At 45.1% G+C, this 23,073-nt stretch overlaps 1 protein-coding gene across 5 annotated transcripts; it reads right to left on the reverse strand.

The window, feature by feature from the left end:
* Positions 1 to 671: 671 nt before the first annotated feature.
* On the reverse strand, positions 672 to 20,128 carry LOC107315372 (exocyst complex component 3-like). 5 transcript variants are annotated; one of them, XM_015865698.2, is made up of 13 exons: positions 18,010 to 19,183; positions 16,848 to 17,156; positions 15,236 to 15,830; positions 14,162 to 14,270; positions 11,527 to 11,598; positions 10,552 to 10,652; positions 9,819 to 9,911; positions 8,565 to 8,697; positions 7,931 to 8,041; positions 6,626 to 6,781; positions 4,564 to 4,685; positions 3,511 to 3,693; positions 672 to 2,050 (listed from the first exon to the last, which is right to left on the reverse strand). In XM_015865698.2, exons 1-12 carry the CDS (start codon positions 18,140 to 18,142, stop codon positions 3,516 to 3,518), a joined length of 2,112 nt encoding a protein of 703 aa, XP_015721184.1. In that variant the 5' UTR covers positions 18,143 to 19,183; the 3' UTR covers positions 672 to 2,050; positions 3,511 to 3,515. The 5 variants fall into 5 exon arrangements, with proteins under 5 accessions (XP_015721184.1, XP_015721183.1, XP_015721182.1 ...); XM_015865697.2 differs by having other exon boundaries at positions 672 to 2,046; positions 11,527 to 11,601; XM_015865696.2 differs by having other exon boundaries at positions 11,527 to 11,601; positions 18,010 to 19,180.
* Between the last annotated feature and the right edge of the window lie 2,945 nt (positions 20,129 to 23,073).

The raw sequence follows: 23,073 nt of genomic DNA on the forward strand, positions 1-23,073 counted from the left end.
GGGGTCGTATAGGAACAACAGGACTCGCAATGAAGTGGATTAAATCCCCCCAAAACAAGGGAAATCACCCAGTCCCCATGCTCACAGCCTCACCTTCCCTGCCTGACCAGCCCAGACAGCCTCCCCACTGCTCACCCCTCCTGTGTGACACAGGACCCCACCACCTCCCCTCCCGGGAGCCCCCAGCAGGCCCCCACACACCATCTGCTCGCCCCAGCAGGCTTGTGGGTGGCCAAGGATGTTCCTCCCATGCCATCTGCCTGTCCTCCCATTCCCTTTCCAGAGAACACCCCAGATCAAGGAAGCCTCCCACATGCCACCAGCACTCAACCTGGTGGACAAAGCTCCTCAGCCGAGGTTACCTCCTGAAGCCAAGTCTTTACTTGCCCTGCCCACGATCTGATGCCACACATGGGCCATTAAGAGGCATTACTGAAAGCAGTGCTTATCCTACACAAGCACCCAGAGCAGATGACGACTGCATGCCCAGCATGGCCCAGCCATTTCACCACAGGTCAAATCCATCCCCTAGGGCTCCCTGGCTCTGCCGGTGAGTAGAACATACCCTTGTCTGCCCGTGAATGTCAAATGGAAGAGATGGATGTAGCAATCAAAATGTCTGTGGCAGGGATCTCTCAAGTGCGGTGGAATTATTTTTAGAGCAGGCACGATCAAAATGTCAAAGGGGTTTTTATTTACGTTCTCTGGAAGGTTCGTTGATTGAAATTCCAATAAACAGAGGCTGCCTCTAATCCCGCTGTCACAGATTTGGGGCTGTAATCATTTCCTGCCACTGAAAAAATGTGCTATTAGGCAGCATGGGAGGACAAATGACCCGGTGTGCCTGCAGGGCTGTCAGCACTTCCAGCACAGCACTGCACGCTGTGACAGGAGTCCATCACCCTGCAGAGCCACCCCAAGATGTGGCTTCATCGCTGGCACTTCCAAAGGGGCTGTTTGCATGGCATGGTGCTGCAAAGCATGGTGGCACCCATTCAGACCTGCACCCAGGAGCCCCAGCCATGCAAGCTTGCACATTATGTACAAGTTGCCCCTTTTCCTATTAGAGAAGAGCCTGTGTTCAGCAGCAGCACCAGTAGACCTGAAGTAGCAGAGCTTTTTCTTGTTTACACGGCCAGAGAGGAGCAGGTCTGTAATGACCTAAATTAAAGGAGGGCCTTGAATGAAATCCAGCTTGAGAGTGTGAACAGTCCATAGATAACTAGAAAGTTAGTGCTTCCCTCAGCGGAACTGCCTATTTACATCTGAAAACAGCACAGACCTTGCCCAGAGGCTGGGACAAACAGCTCCTTTCACTGCCTACTTCCCTCAAGGCCTTCCACTCCCTCTCCAAAGGAGCTACTTTACACAGCAAGAGGAAAGTTCCAGTAACTGAGGTACAAAAATGAATGCAAAAGTGCTCCAGCACCAGCTGAGAAAGTTGTACATGGAGAGCTCGCCATCCCACAAGGAGATGTCCCCATCCTGTAAAGAGACACGAGGACAAGTACCATCTTCTGCTCCCACTCTTGGGGCTTGTGACCTTGGTGTGACAAGGGAAAGGTCAGGCTTACAGGGGCTGGATCCTGCACCATGCCCATGGCAGCCCCATGCTCCCGTGGCTAGGCTCTACAGATTGCCCTGGGGTAGGCATACTGTATCACCTGCTAGGACACTGTATGGTGCAGCAGTCCCTTGTTATGCATGAGACTGTGTGAAACAGAAATCTGGCAGAGGGGAACCTTCTCCTTCACACCATCATAGCACATCCTGGGGATAACCACCAGGACGCAGCTGAGCAGCATTCTCTAAGCACTTTTAAAGGAAAGTTTTTCAACCATATCCCAATCAACTTCTGCTTGGTCACTGCATAGAACATTAGGATCTGGGCCATGTGGTTTTCCTGCAGGAGTGCAGGAATTCTGGCTTCCATAGCTGCCATGCTTCTTCATGCATCCAACTGCACAAGTCCATGAAGCTTTCCAGGAGCTGTGACTGCAGATTCTGCCACGTAGGAGAGAGAACTTCATGTTTCTCACAGTAGGTCTGACTGAAAGCAAGAAACATGTGCATTTTGTACATTTCCACTAACAATCCATTGGCTAGAAAGCAAGCAAATTCCATAACAAGTCTTCATAACAGCAGAGAGCTTATTTTATGCCTAGTTACAAAACATCCCTGCTTATTCAAACCATCTGTCTACTTTCCAGAGCCTCATTACCAACAAGTCAGTGTTCAGTGAGGCCAAGCTGACTGCTGCATCTCCCACACAGTCCAACCTCCCTGCACTGAGCAGGGACACCACAGCTCCATCAGGTGCTCAGAGCTCTGTCCAACCTGACCTTGACTGTCTTTGAGAATGGAGCATCCACCATCTCTCTGGGCAACCTGTGCCAGTGCCTCACTGCCTTTATTGTAAATCAAGGCGACCTTTCCTTGATCTCACAACCAGTTTCACTGCTACATATGAGCTGGAATGAGACTACCAATCTGTAGTGCAAATGTTTCCGCCACACTGCAGCCCAGCCAGTTCTGGGATTTGGGAGCCTACTTTCACAAGGGATTTCAGCAAATAGGAGATTAAGTGATTTGCAGTATTTTAAAAGCATATTCCTGGACATCTCTTCTAAGGCAAAAGTGGTGTATTAGATAACTACTTTAAAGAGCTTACTGATAACCCAAACATTATATCTGAATCAGTTTTCATTGTAAGGAGGAAGTGTGCTTGCTTATTAATTATTTCTCTCATTGCTTTCTCTTCTTTATAACAGAGCAACCTGTCTGCTTGTGCCTGGAGCCCCAGGTCAGAGCTCTGCGTAACTCATCCTTGCTCTGCTAACATGGGGAACTATAAATACACAGTGACATGGGAGAGCAGAGGAAGAGGCGGTGCAAAGGGACAGTACTTTTCAACCTGAGACACTCAATCTATTCAGCTTAACCAACAGAAGGTGACTGGTGACAGTCTGTAAATATTAACTGAGCTTTCTGATAGCAGCGGGCTCTGGGATGGCACAGATGAAACAAAATTCAGCTGGACAAATTCAGACAGAAAAGATGTTACAGATTATTTCAAGTGAAGCAAACGGCTCCATGCTCTCCACTGCAAGATAATTTTAAACAGAGAGGACCTGAAAAGAGGCACAAGCATTTGCCTGGTTGCAGGTGCACATAACGTAATGGTCCAGGAGGGGGAGGATGCTGCAGAGGAGCCTTGCTGCAGGGATGCACAGACAGGAGGAAAGAACAGGGAGGAAAAGCCCTGTCTTCTCCTTTATTGCTGCTGTAAGCTGAATCACACTTCTCAGCATTCAGTTCCCTTCACCACCTACAATGTGATGCCTCACGGTGTGGAAATTTGCACCCAGAGCAAGGAAAGCATACATGGAGTGTACAGCAACAAGATGCTCAGAGAGGTGATGTTACAGCCACAGGCATTCCATGCCCCTGGAAGCAGGCAGGCCCATGCATGTACACATCACTCTGAAGCACACACACACACACACTTACCTTCCCTAACAACAAAAGCAACAGCATTTATACATTCCAGGCTTTACTTCTATATCTTCAAAAAGCAGGTTGTTTTCTGTTTCAGTTTTCCTACAATTATCACGAAATATCTTCAGGAGAGCATCTCTATCTTCTCGGCGGAGTGGCTCCTTGATGTCCAACACTGCGTTCAGATGTTCTTCCCTTTTCAAAAGGATAAGAGGACGGGTCAGTGAAAGAACCAAGGGGAAAGATTTGCTTCTCACCACCCCACATTGCTGGGCCAGGCACTGCTGGTTCTACTACTCTAGGTTCAGAACCTGTTTTTTGACATGCTTTGGCCACCAAGAAAGGAAGAGGCCATAACACCAGGGCTGTGCATGACATGACTGAGCTCAAAGTCATGTCAATCTGTGCACATGGAGCTGTGAAAATCATCAGCTCAGTTTTCTCCTGGAAAAAAACTGACATCTTCCATAATGGGTTTGGGGCAACTCTACACTGGATCATTTTAAAGCATCTATCGTTTCTTTCCTCTCCTCACATGGAATTACCTAGCACTGCTTTGCTGATCATATATATATATGGTGTGTGTATCTATCTATCTATCTATCTATCTATCTATCTATCTATCTATCTATATGTGTGTGTAATAAGAGAATAAGAACCCTTATGCTGTATCATAAACATCTTTATAGCTCAGTACTGCTTCTTTAAAAGAGGCAAATGCTTAGGAAAAGAATATGGAATCCAGGCCAAGCATAACATGATCTCTTTGTCTTTCTTTTTCGCTTCTGGCAGTCTGCAGTTAAGGGACTTCCTTCGCTAGGATTTGTATCATGACTGTCACATTGAATAGGAACTACGACAATTATATACCACAAACTGTCTGCTCCCTGTTTGAAGCTATTCACGCTTTTGGCCTTCAGAGCAACAGCTTCCTATGAAAAACTGAAGTGTGTGCTCTCACTGGATTATGTGGAAATAGCCAGCGCACTGCAAAGAGAATATCTCACAGGGCTAATGTTGTTCTAGTGGCAAGTATTTGTGCAGATACTATGTAAAAAAAATTACCTTAGATCAGGAAATTCGCTGGGTATGGGCAGCAGGGCTATTTTCATCCCCTCAGCATCAGGAGCTTGAATAAGTGTTAAAATTGCTTGAATGGGATCCTTGAGAGCACCAGCTGTGGGACCCTGGGAGGAGAAGCAAAGGGGTGTTCAGGGCAAGGGAAGTGATGTATGTTAGGATGTGGCCTCCCATCACATTCTGGTTCTCACTCCATGGGTTAGGAGCTTCGTGTGGCTGCCTGTGCATGCACAAGAAGCACATTGACCCTCCTAGTTAGGAGAAAACACAGCAGGTGAAGGAACACAGATGCTGTATCAGACAAAGGGAAGCAGGGCTGGGTACTGTAAAGGATCTGAGCACTGTGCTGTGCCTGACCAGCTCTCTCTGAACTGGAGCACACAAAAGAAAGAAGCCTTAAAAATCTAGCAAGGCACACACAGCATTTTTAGAGAAGTTGAGGGAAGCAGAATGTGGATGAGCTGCTGAGTGAGGGGTGTTGTCCACATTTCTCATTGGTGCTGTAGTGCAATTAAATTGCCTTTCTGAATTATTGATGCCATCATGTCAACAGAGACTCTGTGACAAAGCACACTTGGGAAGCAGGCTGCCAAACCAGGCCAGGTTCTCCATGGGGCATTAGAAACAGCAGGCCAGATCTTCTGCGCAATTCATCTCTGCACTGAACATAAATCAAAAGCAATAGTAATACTTGCAGACAGCCTTCTCTCTCCTCCTCCGCACTGCAGACACACAACATGTTCAGCTCTGCACAGCGCACATGCTGTACTCAGCTCCTAATGCACCAATACTGCAAAGCTTCGTACTTGGCAAGCTCATTATTACAAAATGCTAATTAATTAGAAGGTGTCAGATCTTGTTGAGTGCTATATAGACAGGAAACGTTGGAGGTAAACAGCCTGCAATCTAAAAAGACAAAGAAGAGGCGGCTTGTCAGCAGTGTTTGGATGCTTGTATTGTTTAGGACAGGTATTGCTCTGAGGAAAGAAAGTATTTCCTAGTGTGTTCTGAAACAGAATGGAAGGAAGAGCCTGAACGGATGGCACAGTTGGGCAAGGAGCAGGTGAAGCCTGAGCAGCAACTGCACAATAAATTCAGTCAGCAGTACAGCACATACTTTGCATGCACAACCATGTACCTCATCTGACTGAGTATCAGGCTGCCCCCTGCAAGCTGCTTATGCATTTCCTCCCCCAGGTTTTCAGTGCATCCGCATCAAGTAAGAAAGAGAATAGAGTAGGGATGTGAGGGAAACTGTACTAACGAGATGCAGGCTTTTTTCACCCAAGCGGAACGTAGAGCTTTGACAGATAATTAGATTTCTCATATCTCGTTTGTACTACGAAACCAGCTGTCCTTGCACATTGCAGCCAAAGCTGATGCTGAGCACAGCATTACTGGTAAGCCTCAGGGTTAACACTAGAGAATCCCCTCACTCTTCCCAACACCCCGATTTCTCGAAGCACTGGCACATCAGTGACTGATCACTCTAGGGAAGGCAGGTCTTCAGCTAAAAGCACAGGCAGCCAGCAGCAGCCATGGCAGGGTCTGCAGGGAAGGAAGAGGTTAGATGGGAGGGCAACAACAGCTATATCCCAAGGCAAACGATGAGCAGCCATATGGGGCAACCCATGGAGAAGGTGAAGATGTGGAGCAGCTGATTCTTCGTTCCAGAGCCTGGAGGGAAAGCGCAAGGCAGGAGCACAGCTCTTCAGACACCCCTTCCTCATCTGTGTACACATTCTAAGGCACAAAGTCTTGCCTGGGGGAGCTGACAGCCTTAGAGCTGTCTTACCAGTTTAGAGGAATGTACTTCATTCTTATTTCAGTGGCAGGAATGTGAATCTCGCCTACTCTAGTCACACATTTCAAAACTACAAACTAAAAGCTTCTGGCAGATAGGAAAAGCTGTCTTCCAGCCCCTGATTTACATTTCTATGAAGCTAGATACCATTGTGGTTAAGATCTCTTAAGCTCGTCTCTTGCTTTCGGAGCCTTTCTCTCTTCTTCATGACAGAGCAAAACCATAACCATATCAAAGACTTACTAAGCACTCTTTAAAGATGGTATACAGCATCCTATGATCTTCTTCCATCTTGCTGACCATCTGCCACCTCCTCTTCACAGACAATTTCCTGCAAGTGGCCAGAAAAGCTTGCACATATTCCTTAGTAATTATGTTGTTCACAGACTTCACTAGGTCCTATTCAAGAGCAAAGAAGACTAAATTAATTCCTCTATACTCAGCAGAATAATGAACAAGGAGCAGACCATACATATAGGATTCTGACCAGTGTAGGCCTATGCAGAAGGATGTCCCATTTCTCTGCTTAAGCATCCCTGGTATAGTACAAGCCGTATGTGGATGACTACAAGCTGTATGTGGATAACAGTGATAGTAAGTGTGGAAACATCCAACCAAAAGCAATGGGACCAGTTGGCTGAGCTCCACTCATGCTTTGGAGTGGCAAGGTAATGCTTGGCATAGCACCAAGCTAGCAACCAGCATAGCTTTGGGAGATCTTGGATTACAGACAATGCAAGGTCCAGTCTCCTTGGAACATTCCTGCTAGACACATCCCATGGCCATAACCATGGGCACACCGTTGTGGCTGGGCAAAGCTCACATGAGTACTTCTAAGCCATGCACAACCTGCTAAGAAACATCAGTGCTAAGACCAAGCAGTGCTTGAAGAAGGAGGAAGAGTGAACATTTCTAAGGGGAAATGGTCTGCTGCGGTGAAAACCCATTTTCATTAGTAGAGAAATCAGCCCAGTTTTAGGCTGCAGTCCAAAAGTACAGGAAATCCCCAGCCCTGTCCAAAAGAGACAAAGCAAGAGACAGACAGCTCTGGCTGACCACTGAGCCACAGCTTACCCCAGCACTGATGTGACATAACACCCAGTGACAGGCTCTGAACAACAGCAGAATAACTGCTAATTTTTCTGTTCCATTACTGTTTTCCACTTTTGTTTCCAGCAACAAAAAGCCTGCAGAACTTGAAGGAATGAGAAAGGGAGTCCAACGCTTAGCATACCAATAAAGTGGTACTGGGGCAACTGCAGTAACAGAGACAGCTCAACGTTCCCACTCTGTCTGGAGAGTTTTGGTTTTGGTTTTCTCATTTCTACTCTTCTTGGTTTCTCTGAGAGATTACAGAAAGGTCATAGCTGTCATGGGGAAGTAGATGCCCAACTATGAGGAACTGGACTGAGACCACTAGATCTGTAACAAACTTTCTATTGAAAAAAATGGAAGTTCAGTTTAATGTTGGAATGCTGCACATGTAGAGGTTCATGGACTACTTTTAGCAACTTCTGAATATCTTGTTCTTTCTTCCTTATTTCTTACCTGATATTTGTCTGTTTTTTTCCTCTTAAACACCAAAAAGCTTTGCTTTAAGACTTCAAGGGTGCGTCTGAAACCACTGTCACTCTTTCTGAAATGATCCTTCAGTGTTCCCTGAGGAAAAGAGGCAGAGTCAGAGTGCACATGTGGAGACATCGTGTGGGTTGCTGTGCTTTTGCTCTTTCTGCCCTCAGGAAAATAAAAGGAAGACTCCACCACAAGCTGCAGCATCCTGTACATTTATTTCAAATAAAAGCAAAACATGGAAGACAGAAACAATTCAAAATCAGGAAGGATATATTAAGTTCTTAAACCCAAACCTAGAAGATATAAAACTATGAGAAATGGGCCTTGAATGCCTTCCAGGGATGGAGCATCCACAGCTTCTCGGGGTCTAATTCCTGACTACCCACCTCCATCTTGGGTTTTGTGGATTATCACTGCCAAATGAAGATACCCAACTACTAAGAACATACAGCACTCCGCTCAAGTGGAGCTCAGCCCTTGGGGTCTGGGTCCCCACAGGTGGTATGGGATACTTATTTCTAGCACAACACCAAGTATTAATATACGCCCCTGAAGTGGGTGCCTGCCTGACATCATGAAAACATTCAGTATTAACATGGGTCTCCCATACCTTGACTTCAGAAGTGACTGTCTGCAGAAAATGCTCCATAATGTCGTCTTCTGTCCTGTCTATAATTCTTTTTATCTTAACATCCTGATCAGTGCTGGCACTACAAAGGTACGTTAACTTATACCAGACATTTCTGCATAGAAACAAAAAAGGACATTGAAAAAATTGATCAGATCAAATCAGGGTGTTCTCTCATATCAAAGCTCTTTCCCCAGGGAAATAGCTTGGGGTATGAAGGGGTAATGGGGTTATGATGGGGTATGGGGGTCTATGGGGCTTGAGGGGGGAATATGGGGGTCTATAGGGTTACCACAGGGTAACCTCAATGACCCACATGGGTGCTTCCATCTCTTGGACAGCTCCATTAAGTGAGCTTAAATGACTGAAAAAGCTACTATTTCCAAAAATGAAAAGGCCTGAAGAGGCCTTGACAAATGGAGGCTTGGTGAGCATTCTGTGAGCCTCTGACACTCAACAAATACAAGGCGAACAATTATATTCCATCAGAATAGTCTTCAAGACAGCAAAACCATGTTAAAATGATCACTGGTTTGAAACCAGACATTTTACTTTCTGGAAAAGCTCAGTGTGTATCTTCGCTTTTAGTATCACTGGAAAGGATTACATAAAGGAGTCTCATTAGTATTCAGTTTAGGATCCAGCAGTAGCAACATACACATACAAGAAACAAAACAGCTACAGGCTCATTGCAAGTTCCTGGTGTCAAACAAGCACTGTGCATAAGGTGGATTTTGCTGACTCTGGAGATCCTCAGATGCTTTTACAGAGAAAGAACAGAAGCAGCCTCATTTTTTCTATTGCTGTAAACACTTCTGAAATTAGTCTGGAGGTGCAAAAAGCCTCCCCCACCCTTCTGTGCTTTATTGCTTCCTTCCTTCCTTACAAACAGCCTCAGGAAAATCCTGGCATGTTCAACAGGGTTTCATTCAGCAAAGCACTTGAGCATGGGCTTACCATGAAGTACATAAGCACATGCATCAAAGTGCAACATCTATGGAATTTTCCTATTGAGAGATAATCAGGCCAGGGAAGGGAACCACTAATCAACACACAGCAGAGTTGGCCAGGATAAAGGCCACAGCCAGCTCCTCCCACACTTAACATTCACTACATGGTGTGCGTGGAGCTCCAGATCCAGCTGGAGGCACAGCCAACCCCTCAGCAGAGTTAGAAGAGAATCAGAAAGTAGGAAGTTCCCATCACTTCAGATGCTACCAGGGTCTGGTTCCTTACCTGAGAATGCAGAAGTTCTCAATGATTCGCAAGCTGCTGGAGATCTCATGGAAGCAATCATGCTGGAGAAAGCTTCTGACCTTGTTTTCATAGCTAAATCAGAATGGGGTGACATATTTTTAAGCTGGTGTGTTCTGTAACACAACACTGCAACACTTGCTTCTGGGAAGCAACTTGGCTTTGCTGATGAAATTGCAGAACACTAAAAGCCTTGACGTGCAGAAACAACCCACAAAGTCTATTGACCGCTTCATCGCAGCTTCGATCTCACAAGTGGCTCCTGAACAATTGTCTATTACAGGAACTTCCTTCTTTTTATAATGTGAGAAGCTAAGGATCTTAAATCATGTCTCTTTCTGAGTTACATCATCTACAACCAGCAGCACTACCATTTTCTGCTGTGCAGGATAGAAATGGAGGGAGATACTTTGCGTCAACATGTAGATGAAGAAAGTCCAAAGAAATGGTGAGAGGGCAAAAGATGAGAACACAGTATTCATCATGCACCAAGAAGAACAACAGAGCAGAGCTCTCAGCCTACAGGGAGCCAGGAAGCAGCACCAGGCCTGGGAAACACAAGCAGTGCAGAAAGAGCCAGTCCTGGCCATTAAGCCATGAAGCCTCTTTCTGGCTGTGGTTAGGATCTGAAAACAGGATTGCCAGTAGCTACACCAGTATTTCATTCTGCTGAGCACTGAGGTCATGCCAACAGGGAAAACAGCATCCCCCTTACCTGTTCAGGAAGGTCAGGTACTCCTCCAGGCATACAGCTTCCACCTTCTCCCTTAGGCTCTCACTGATGTGCTGGGCTGCTTTTGTCTTCTCTGTTAATATCTGTGGATTCCAAAGCCATTTTTTTTCTTTTTGCAGTAAATAGGAATACAGCTCAGGTGTCTACAAGCAGGTGAGCTGTGCCAGACAGATAAAACCCAGCCCACTTGGGGCAGGCTTGAGCTGGTGACAACTTAACACTGCCCTATGGAAACAAAAGCTTGCAAGGGGGAGGGAGGCAGATGGATAAAAGGAGATAGATGGACGTGTGTGCTGTGTTATCTCAGTGCTCTGGGAAGAGTCAGCAAGACACAAAGCGTGACATTCCACATTTTCCACTGCTCAGAACAGATGTGAAAGATCACCAGAAGGGTGACAGGATAAAACACACTATGTCAGAGTGTCAGGAAACCACAGCTGATGAGTTTCCACAGCATGGTGCTCATATGCTACTTGAACTTCAGGGGTCAGCCTGAGAAAATTGAGGAAGTGACAATTTCTTAAGGGTTGTATTTTATCTGGGCTCTTTATCACCCACCACAGAACACTCAAACCTACCAGCTGTGTGCACAGCACAGCCAAACCCTCAGGGCTGAGACATGACCAGATGTTGGAGATAAGACCACCATATCTACAGCATCTCAGCTGATGTGAGGGCCCTGTCAGCTGTCCTCTATCTCTACCCAGCTTCTGCCAGGTGTAATCTCCAGGATTTATTTTGGTGCTTCTGCAGATCTTGATCCAAAAACTCGAGAAAAAGGCAGGTCTGAGGGCCAAGAGAAGCAGTCAGAATGTGGCAGCTGACTTGCAAGCTTGTAATGCACTGAGCTAAGCCTAAAATATGCAAAACTGGATCTTGCCAATTACCTAAGTAGCTGTGTGCAACGATGCGACTCCAACAAAGGATGTGAGCTTTTCAGCTCCCTTCCCAGTTTACCTGAATGATTGCAGCATCTGCACAAGGGGTTTCCCCAGTATCAAAGGCTTCATTCAGGGCTTTCCCTACTTCCTTCTTTAAAAAAAAAAAAAAAAAAAAAAAAAAAAATTATAACAAAGAAAGAAGAACAGTTGAGATGTGATGGCATTTGTGATGAGTTAAGTTTCCCAGCCTTTCATTATACATTTAGGCTAGATGAATTTCTGCCTCTGTTTTTTGGCCATCTCATTTAACCCAAAACCTGGCAATTTTCCAGCTGACCTAATAACATTGTCCTGCTTTGTTCTACATTGTTTGCTTGAGTTTAAGAGATTTACAGAGTCCTTTCATCCCGGTGTCAGCTCGGGTTATCTACAGCCTTCCCTAGCTAGCTTAGCTCCAGTGACGGTGCCCACACAGCAAAACAACACATAGGCACAAAGCCTGCCAGAGACTGTAGCTGAGATTTTCCACCCTTCCCAACTCCAACCAGCACCACATAAACCAGCCAGCTCTAATGAAAAGCATTCCCTCACTCGAGCCAGGGACATGTGAGTACCAATAGAGTCGGGCTCGTGTTTAGAGCTACTGTCACAGCATGATGAGCCCCATGAGGCGGTGTGATGGGAAATTTCCCAAGGCTTGGCTGGCTTGTGCTATTTTCATTTGACTATGAAAACAAAACTAACACTGTAGAGAAAGGGCTCGTTGCTTAAAACATGATCTGACCTTTACAGAAGCTTTAAATTCAAAAGCCTGGCTTAGTTATTTGTTTATTTCTGCATCTTTCACCAAAGGAATAGAAAGAATGTAAAGCCTGATCTTCTATTTTTGTCTTCATTCTCTTCTGGCTGATGAATTACAAAATTTATGGCTGTCACTGAAGAATTTCATCAAAAGTGTTCCCAAAACTGCTCTGACACTTTCATTTAAAGGTGTTAAACAAAGGCAAATAAGTGGTTATAAACAACTCAAGAACAAATTCCTTTCAGAGTGCCATCACCTGACTGCAAGCAATCGCTGAGCAGGATGTGCTGAGACAACAGATCCAAGCTGAGCTGCACCAAAATCTCTGGCCTGCCCCAGCTGCAAAGTAACTTTAACCAACACAAAGGTCTTGCTGCACAATGGGACAAAGCACACAGTAACTCTCTGCAGGGCAGTAACTCGTTGAACCAGAGCACTTGGTTGCTCTGGACCAGGTGATGTGAGCCCGCCCTCTGTACCCCTTGCGGTGACACCAGCACCCCATGCACCAACAGACAGAGCACATGAGTTTCTGATGTAACAAGCAGAGCCATAAATAACCTCTAGCTTCCCCTGCACTCATGTCAAATACTCCAGTGCAGCAAGGATAGGGACGACCCATCAATAACCACATCAATGACACCATAATTACCAGCTCACCAATTTCTCAACCTCAAAAGGCACAAAGGCCTCTTGCCCTGGACATGTCAGTACTGAGGTACCACTGCCCATACCCAGAGCTGGCCACGTTCCCCACAGTGACATTTGGGAGCTGCTTTGAACCCCGTGTGACATCTGAGATCACAGAAGCCTGTGATGTGGTCACAGCTCTCATCACTCACTTCTTTTGAAAATGCTTTGAGTTTGCAGAGGTGTGAGGCTGGCACTCCCCGTGACAAAGGTAAGTGACAGGTGAAGCAGGCTATTGCTCATTCTGTTCTGCTTCTTCTCATTCAGAAATATATAGCCATCCACTGAAATGGCAAAACCAGAGTTGAAGGACTTACAGTCACAGTTACATAGATAATTCACAGATAGTAAAGTCATAAAATTGTTTGATCTGGAAGAGACCTTTACATGGCATCCAGTCCAAGCCCCTGCAATGAACAGGGACACCCACAGCGCCATCAGGTGCCCAGAGCCCCGTCCAGCCTGACCTTGGCTGTCTCCAGGGATGGGGCACCCACCATCTCTCTGGGCAGACCTGTAAGACGTGCAAAAAATGCAGCCAGCTTGGAGCATCATGGCACAAGCATTTATAGCCACTGCCAGATCTAGGTGAGCCTGCTCAGTGGATGGTGTGCCCAGAAGGCAGAATGCCTGTGCTTATAGAGCTTCCCCCAGTCACGACACTAGGGGGAAAAAAATAAAGAGTTCAATTCTCCGTCACTGTTAGCAGCTCTGAGAGTTTGTCAGTGACTCAATGTCACGCTCTGAGACAACTTCATTAGCACTACCATGTCTGTAGTCATTTCCTTCCTTGAAATGAGTGCTAAAATAAGCCCTTAGGATCACATGGTCTTCCCCAGGGTGACGATTTAAAACAGCCCATGAAGAGGCTCAGATTCAAGCACTGAAATCAGTAGCTTTTAAGGATATTATCACCAGCTGGTGCCTCTGCTCCCATGTTTATTACTACCTTAGGGCTACAGGGGGAATGGCACTTAAGGAAAACTGCAATATAGAGCACTATCCCTAGTGTGATACAACACTCTGCTCATGGGGAGGGGGAAGAGGAGGGCAGTAACTTCTGGTCCTGCATTTGGGCATTAGCTGAGTCAAAAAGGCACTGGGGTCTGGAAGTAATCTTTGTTCTAGCCTCAGCAGTGTCAATCCAGAAGGCTGGAGAGGGCTGTGAGGGGGTCCACATATCAAGCAAATCTAGTATCCTCAATAACTGAGTCCTTACCCGGGCGACTGCAAGTAACTTTTCTTCTGTCTTCAGAATAATCCACATGAGACTCTGCACATCACTGTGCTGGAAGCTCTGCCTGGGTCCCAGCTGCGTCCCACTGCCCCTGCATGTAGAAGGCAAGAGTTGAGTCTCCCATCTGATTCAACCTCCTACCTGGCACTCCCTCCTCTATGCTGGGGACTCATAGGGCATGCAACAAACACCCAGCAGTGCTCATTAATACTGGCACAGCCCCAACATGTTCAATGATCCTTTTCATGCCCTTTTCCTATTATTTATTTTTTTTAATTTTCCTCCTTCCTACACTTGCTATTCAATTAGACCTCTTGCAGAAGAAACTCAGAACGCATGTTTTTATCATTTCAGCAACCCATTAATCTTACTGAAAAACAAGCAGCAGCAAGAGGGATGCGTCCTGACCTCACATCTCCCATATATATGACCCATCACACCACCTCCCTCCTTCAGGAGCCCAGCTGAGGAACTGATTAGCAGCTGACCATTATGAGAGCAATTATACAAAGAACAGAGAAACTCTAGGTTTGCATGGAAGCAACCAAATAAGCCAAAAAGTCTGAAAACTAATGGGACATAATTAGATTCTCTGGGTGCACCATCTCTGGAGGTGCCCAAAGCTGGATTGGATGGGGCCCTGGGCAGCCTGAGCTGGTAGGGGGCAGCCAGCCCACAGCAGGGGTTTGTAACTGAGTGGGCTTTAAGGACCTTTCCAACCCAACCCATTCTGTGATTGTGTTTCTAGACTAATGCTGTTAAGTAGCAAAGCAAACATGAATACAGAAAATCAAACATCTCCTCTACCATCACCATACACAAAGAAATAGCGGAAAAGCTAAGTAGGTTCAGGCTTCAGTGACAGCTACAAAGCATTCTCAGGGCAAGGCTTTGAGTTCACACTGGGCCAGGTATGCAGCTCTTCTGCTGTATTTTTTCACATGGCCTGAAAACTAATGAAGGAAAAATGGAAACAATTTGTCAGCCCGCAAGCCAGATAAGCAATGAGAGGGCCCAGCAAACAACAGTAGTCCACAGAATGTCCTCCAGACATACCTTTTGTATGCTTCCAGGCACCATTCATAAACTAAGAGCCCTTGGCTGAAGGTACAGTGCTCACTGTCAGTAAGGGCAGAAAGGTGAGAGGACAAGGAAGCATGGCAGCACCGTGTGTAGGGGATGAGCAGTCCTGCTTCTTTGAAGGCACCACTTCTATGCTCCAGGTTGAGGAGGAATGTTGTTTCCAGCTGACTCAGATGCTGTTTTAGTGCAGACTCATCTGCATCACCAGTGGGAATAAAGGGGGAAATCTGGGCTGTCCAGTACTGCGTTAGTTCTTTCTCCAGATCTTTCTCCCAGAAGTTTGGGTGCCAGGTGGAAGCCGGCTCCATCCCTTGCTTACTGCTAAGCCTCTCCTCTTTCTTCTGCTTCTGCCACTGCAGCGATTCACCCACTGACTGCAAAGGCTGCAGGAGCATCCCATCACTCCCACCAAGTGCTTTTCTCACAGCAGACCACATTCGTTCAGCCAGGAGAGTGTAAAGTGACTCAGAGTTTCCCACATCACCATTTCCAGACTGCTCCAGATGAGAAATATGACAGCAAGCTTGAGAAAAATTTCCTTGCTCAATGAATCCACAGATTATTTCCTCTGCAATAGAGAGAATAACAGCTCAGCTTGATGCTTGTTCACACCTCTATCACTTTAACACCCACATATTGAAGTATGGAGTTTATGGCTACCCCGAAATTCCTCACTCTACTTAAAATGTCCTCATTTCAGGTTCAGCACAAGCAGCTCTCACTTTCAAGCTCTTTCCTTTTTATCTCTTCTTTTCTCCCTTAGGCTCACTGAGCTGCTGTCTGCAGCAGCTTGCCATGGCCATCCCAGCAGACCTGCTTTTGTGGGCAATACAGGTTTATTCATGATAACCCTTCTCTAAGGGAAGCACCTTTTTTGTACGGAGCAAAGGAATTACAGAAAGAACATCTGAAAGAGCACAGAGCTCAAAGTCAAGGCTAGTAGGAATCCTCTGCCTTCTGCATAGAAAGCCTAGCAGGATGAAGCACTGCAGTCACTGGAATCAGAAAACTGCTTTGGGTGTGTGTCAAGTGAAAAATGAAAGAGTATTTGCTTAACAGTCTTTTGCATGTATACTAATTTTCCTCTATGAAATAACTCCTTTATGGAGTTAGGGTTAAATCAAACGTCTGAAGGGAAGAACATGACACAAAATGGGGAAAGGTTAATGCAAGGATCTCCAGCAAAGCAATGGGCAAGCTGCACTCCTGCCCTCAGTACACACAGCAAATAGGAAAAGTTTCCTTCATCCAGTTAAAATCCATGCACAACTCTGTGGAAGAGCAGCACAGTCACACCCTACAGGGTATAAGTCAAACGTACATCATCCTTTTTTTTCCCCAAGATATATCAGGAGTCTTTGTAGAGATAAAATAAGAGCAGCAAAGAGACGTGTGCATGAAGCTTAGGGAAAGTGAGTCACAAAACCTTCTCAAAGTGTACAGCTCATAAAGGACAATCAATTAAAGTGAAGGATAGTGAGAAGGAAAACTTAAAGGCCCTGTTCCAGAAAGTAACAAAAAGTCTGCGGGGCTGGAGGAAGCTGAGAAGGTCTGGGACTGGGATGAGAGCAAACTTCAAGGTTACCTGCAGGCATCTCTCTCTCCTCTTCTTTCCTGTTTGTTTCCATTTCCAGCAATTTTTCTGCCTCATTTTTGCTTTTATCCTTCTTTACAGCTGCCTTTTGCCCATTAGGAACAGTCTCTACCACGTTGCCAACCAAGCTTTTCAGTTTTTCTACCAACTTTGTTTCCTGCTTCTCTCTCTCCTTGGCCTTGGGAAGCATCTTTGCCTTCTCCCCAGCCCCTTTCTCCCGCTTGTGGCCTCTTCCCACCAAGGCTCTGTAGGAATGATTTATCTTCTTCATGACGCAGACAGATTTGGATACTGGAAATACTATCAGAAAAAAAAGATGTTAAAACTCTTCTGAGCATGGAGATGTTTCAGGTACAAATTCAGCACTGATTTCCCAGCGAAGCCATTTATCTACTGATTTTCTTCTGGGCGGTTACAACCTCCACTTGATTTCTAAGAAATGGAACCTGTTTCCTGCCTGCGATGACTGAGGGAATGTTTACAGGCTGCCAGCCCTGTTATGTAATCTCTCTGCCTCGGGAAAATTATGTCAAAAACCCCGTACACAATCTAACCAAAACGATGGGGAAAAGCCGGTGGAATTTTCACCATGTTCTGAATGATTAAAATACCCCTGCATTGCTACAATGATGCCAATGACAACCTTATCAGCTTAATAGAGTTTATTATTAAGTTTCTGTGAGGCATGCATCACATTTCACACACACTGCATGCACCGGCTGTGCCTGAATTGTTCTGCAGTGAGGAAATCCCTCCTTGCATTGGAGCCAGGATCTTCCCCAACTCTCAAAAAACCCAGTGTTAGCCAAGAGAGGTGCAAACTCATAGAGGGGATGTGAAGATATTCTTGTTTCAGCAGCACTATTTGGAGAAGATAAGAGTGATCTCAAGCTTCTGGATTTAACAGTTTTCCAGCGACTGCACATATTTGCATTTATATATGCACATATATAACTTTCAGGGTGGATATTAGGAAAAGCTTCTTCTCAGAAGGAGTGGTAATGCATTGGCATAGGCTGCCCAGGGAAGCATTCATGGAGATGCATTGGCACTGAGGGATGTGGTTAGTGGGCATGGTGGGGGTGGGCTGGGTGACCTTGGAAGTCTTTTTATTGGTGATATATTTAATGATTCTATGATATAACTTGCATACCATTATGGCAACCTGCAGAGAAGACAAAGCAGATATATGCCCGCTCACTACAAGGTTCATATTGCCAGGTCCTGTGCTGTTGGAGGTTCTGATCCATAATCCTCAGAACAAATTCCTGCAAGGAAAAGGTCATTTAACTCCAGGAGTTCGTGTTCAAAACAGCTTTTTAAAAGCCTCAGCACTGCTGCGTGAAAGACAATACACTTAGCTGTAAGCAGAAATGCTATCCTTCCCACGCTCTGTTTGCTAGATCATTGCAAATTGGTTTTATTTTTCCATTCCATTATTGTAAAAATGGAACTGAGAACTTGAAGATTTTCATTAGCTGAGGACAGAGTCTTGTCTTAGCTACTACAAGCAGTTTGCAGTGGAAACCAAACACTGCTCAAGAATGATTTTTGGAGGGTGTGAATTTAAGGGCTATATATTCCACACAGCATCCAGATGAATCAGAATATATGCAGCTGTCCTTCTGGGTTTAACATCTGCAGCTTCTTCCAAGATTTTCTACATTTTCATGACTGTAAAGTTCTACCAGTTTTCTACTTGGAAACCAAGTAAATATTATGTTGTTCTGGTCAGCACTTAATTCCACCAGCATGTTATCACAGAGTCATTAGCAGCATTAGGGAGGAGGAAACAGACATACTTCATTTAGAAGAATAAACAGAAAATCATGTAGTGGTCATACGTTTGAAGTGTTGCCAGTAGGAAATATCGAGGTTGCAAAATGCAGTGTTTCCCTGATGGTGAATAAGTCAGAAACTGGCAGTTTTATCTACATTCTGATTTGACATTTTCCATTTGGATCTTGCTTTTTATTTCAATGAAGTTAAAGTGTTTCCTTTGTAATGTTAGAGCTGCAATGTATACTAACGCAAGACGCAATCAGTGTTAGTACAGAAAAGAAGCATTCCAAGCATGCTGAAACCCTTCAGCAATATTTTCCCATGAAAATTCCAACACAATGTGTTTATTTTCCACTTCACTGGCCTTTTCCAACAGGACCAGCTCTAACAGAAATCGTTGCCTTTGATTCCTTTATAGAAGGAAATTGAATGTCAAAGTGCCAGTCCTGCAGGCATGATTCTCTGCAGTGCACAAATGGTGAATACAGTGCAGAACCTTGGGGAAGCTCCATGTTTACAGCAGAGGAGCTGAAACTTGTCAACATAACACTGGAACAAGAGGTCTTTCAATAAGCGTTAACATAATGCAAAGAAACTGCTTGCTGTTCAAAGCAATTGTTTTTGACAAGGGAATCCAGGCACTCTGCATTTCACTTCTCCCTTCATTCTCTATTTCATGGGCATCTAACCTGCCCACCAAAGGGAAGGCCTTCAAAGCAGAAGGGCTGGGAAGAGTAAACCACAAGGACACAGCGATGTAACTAGCACAGTTCTGCTTCTGAACAATCTCCTTTGTCAGGTGCACTACGTGACCTTCTTCTTCCTCAAAAGCCAGCACTCCCTTTCTTTGTTCCAGGTTCTCAGTGCCTCTATTTATCCACAGCACGATGTTCTCTAGAGGAGTCATTCTCTTGCCCTTCCTCTTGCATTGCTCACTGTTAAAGAGAACAAATTTGTCCTCTGGAAAAGTCCCCAGTATTCAGGATTCCTCCCCTTTGTGTGGGGTTCCTGGAAAAGCCCACATTAGTGAGTCTTTCTATCTTGGAAGATCTGTAACTCTTTTGTCTTCAGGAGCCTTCCCCAAACAAGTGAATATCTCAGATAAACTCTTACATAGTTTCTCTGTTGACTTAGCTCCTTATCTTGCTGCTTCCCATTGTTTTTGCCTATATAGATGCAACTTCCTTATAATATGTGGTCTGTGTTCCTGATTTGAACAATCGCTGTTTGGTCTATAAGCTGATCAGATGAAGTCAGGCTATTAGCACTTCAAGTGAAACTGCTTTGCAAGAGTTACATTCCTATCACAGTCCCAGCAATGTAATGATGTTCCTGCTCACTTTGTAAGGATTCCACATGACCTCAGTGAGGCAAATACAATGGTAACTTTGTGCTCAGTAGCATCTGTTGTATAAAGTACACTTGAGTCCTGACAGGCAAGCTGGATCTGCAGTATTGAAAGAGAGAGAGAGAGAAATCCAACTGATTTCATCTCTTTGTTTCCAGAATATGCTGGTACTGTCCACCATCCTAAACCAAAGGCATTAAAGATGGCCCAAAAGAATATTAATGGTGATAATAAAAACATGGTGGCTCCATAGGGCATAAATTCATGCAAAAGCACTTCCTGAAGGTGCTGTAGCCCGACAGTGTGCTCCACCACACACACACTGCATCTTTGATTTCAGCAGCAACAATGCTGAATGCGACCTAATGAGAGAGTGGCTGGCACAACTAGCACATCTTTACACCCTTCTTGACAACGCATGGCTGAGGAGATACCCTTAATGATCCTGCTAAGGAAAAAAAGCACATCATGGACACGGCCTTTACAAGACATCGGAGGCTCCACCCAGCAGCTCCATCTGAAGGTTCATGGCCATGGTTTCCTTGACTTGGTTGCTCACTACATTCTCTGTTTACTCCCTAGCTAACTTGTATATATGCTCAAGTAAACAAAGCAACGGAAATATTTAATACAAGCAACCTTCCCCATAGCAACAGATGGAACAAAGCTGCTTTCTGCAGTGCTTCCTTCCCACAGGCTGGACCCCCTTCTTCCATGAGGTTTGGGGTACCCCTAGGAAGCAGAAGAGCTGCTGGTCAAAGGGAAAGGACAAACATTCTTCCTTCCTTTTACTGAGGGCATCCACCTGCATTTCTCTTCCCAGCTCAGCCACTGATTTTCATCACGTTTTTCAGAAGTCAGTCGCAGATTCTCTCCGGCTTCAGACTGGACTGAAATTAGATGTGTTCATTTTGTCAGGAGGGGAGAGATGGATGAACTGACTGGCAAACAGGAAAGCTCCATGGTCTCAGCAATTTTGTGCTCTTAAGAAAAACTGTTGAGGGCCTGAGAATAAGTTCAACCCAGAGAACTGAAAGCAGCACTTTCCTCTGCCCATAACACTGAAATAAAACACTTTTGACATACAGTTTGCACTGCATGTATTTTACTCATTATGGTGAGGACTTGATTCCAAACCGACCTTGATTTTTACTTAATTAGTAACCTCATTTGCAGTTCATTTGAAACATTTTCATCTAATTCCTGGGGATTTTGCCTCATTCTGTTTTTTATTAGAATGAAACAAGTGTTGTTTTATGGAAGATGTTTCCCCTTTTGACATATAATGATAAATCTCACAATCTTTCAGATTTTAAAGATGAACTATAGAAAGCCTAGCAATAGGTCTAGGACCCTAAAAATCTCTGCATTAATAATACCCAATGCACACAGCAGGAGAATAATAAAGCAGTGCTTCCAGAGGTGCTAATTTCCTTTTCAGTAAAGAAACTGGTACCAAGCTGGGAATTCTTATACCCTGACTTTTTCCCCACAGACTCCAGCAAGAAGTAAAACACTGCAGTGATTGCAACTTCCTTTTGCTTTTCTTCAGTGAAAGAAGGAGAAAGATTTATGCATAGGGCAGAATAAATGCTGGGTTAAAAACAGTTTGTTCCTGAAGACCATGAAATGAGTGCCTAGGTTCAAACAAATGCTGGGATAACAGCACATTTCAAAGCAAACTTGCTAGCTTTCTTACCCTAAGACAGACCTTCAGGCTCTGTTTGCAGTTTGGTTATATTTGGCTGTGCAGAAATAGCAGGTACAGGGAGGAGCGTGGTGCAGATTCCATGTTCCCTTACACCTCTTGTGCAGAGGCCAGTGGCTGGTTTTGCATTACTAGCGTGGAAAGATGGAAGGCTGTCACCCTTAGAGTGGCACCAACACCTGCAGGGACGTGGGGAGAGGAGAGGGCCAACAGATCTGGTCAGAGAAGGCCAGTGTTAGCATCAGCCTGAAGGGCACAAACACACTTCAGTCTATGCTTTCAGCATTTTGGAATTGCTCCTGTGTTCTCAGAAGATGGTACTTAGAAAGCAACCAGCACTGACAGAAATGCCTTCAAAAGCAGTTTCCCACCTTACAGCTGTTCCCTGAACAGATTAAAATCTGCTCTCCTCATATCCAGGGTTGAGGTTTTGGTGCCAGTTTTTCTCCTATTACCAAAGATGTTAAATTTGACCACTTCATGGTCACTGTGGCCAAGATGGCCACCAATTGCCACCCCACACACCAGATGCTCCTAGGCAATGGATGTAGGAGGGCACCTTTCCTCGTTGGCTCCCTTAGTACCTTTATCAGGAAGTTGCCATCAGAGTGTTTTAGGAATCTCCTGGACCTGTTTGTGTCAGCTGTGTGATGTTCCCATTTAACACCCAGCAAGTCCCCCTTAAGGGGTTGAAGTCCTTCATAAGGATAAGGGGAGTAGATCTAGATGTCTCTCATAGTTCCTTAAAGAATAATTCATTGGTGTCAACATTCTGGCTGGGTGGTCTATTATAGAATCTCACAATAACTTCCATGATTCTATCCAGAGGTGTTTCTCTTTCTAGAAGTTTGGAGTATGAATATTCCGCCTCCATTTGGACAGAAGCAATCCTAAAATGACTTTATTTGAACCTTTTTATTCGGCTTTGACTGACAGGCTTCCTCTGTGCATTTTTTGTATAGATCCACAGATTCACGCCAGCAGTAAATGATTCAGGGATGCTCACCCACAGCCCTGTGCAGAGCAGCATGAGCAGAGGTTGGGGACTGAAAATTCACTTTCCACACTCCAAACTCATTCGCCTGTTTTTCCTGCTGCCACAAGAGGCCAGTGATTCTATTATTTCCAGACTCCAGTGTTTCACCAGCATTGCACTGACACGGCTCCACAGGAACATCTGTTAGACACCATCTGGAGGCTAAAAATCATAACTACAGACTAGTTTCCTGAACATCCTGAAGCCTGTCACATAGGAGATGTGCGCAACTTCATATTAACTCAGGATCAAATCTCATCCATCTCTTCCTCCATCCTTAACATTCATCAAGCATCCCTGGCTGCAGAGACAGGAACACCCCACACACCTGCACCGACTACAG

The sequence above is a fragment of the Coturnix japonica genome, chromosome 5 (assembly GCF_001577835.2).
Source record: "Coturnix japonica isolate 7356 chromosome 5, Coturnix japonica 2.1, whole genome shotgun sequence".
Lineage (NCBI taxonomy): Eukaryota > Metazoa > Chordata > Aves > Galliformes > Phasianidae > Coturnix > Coturnix japonica.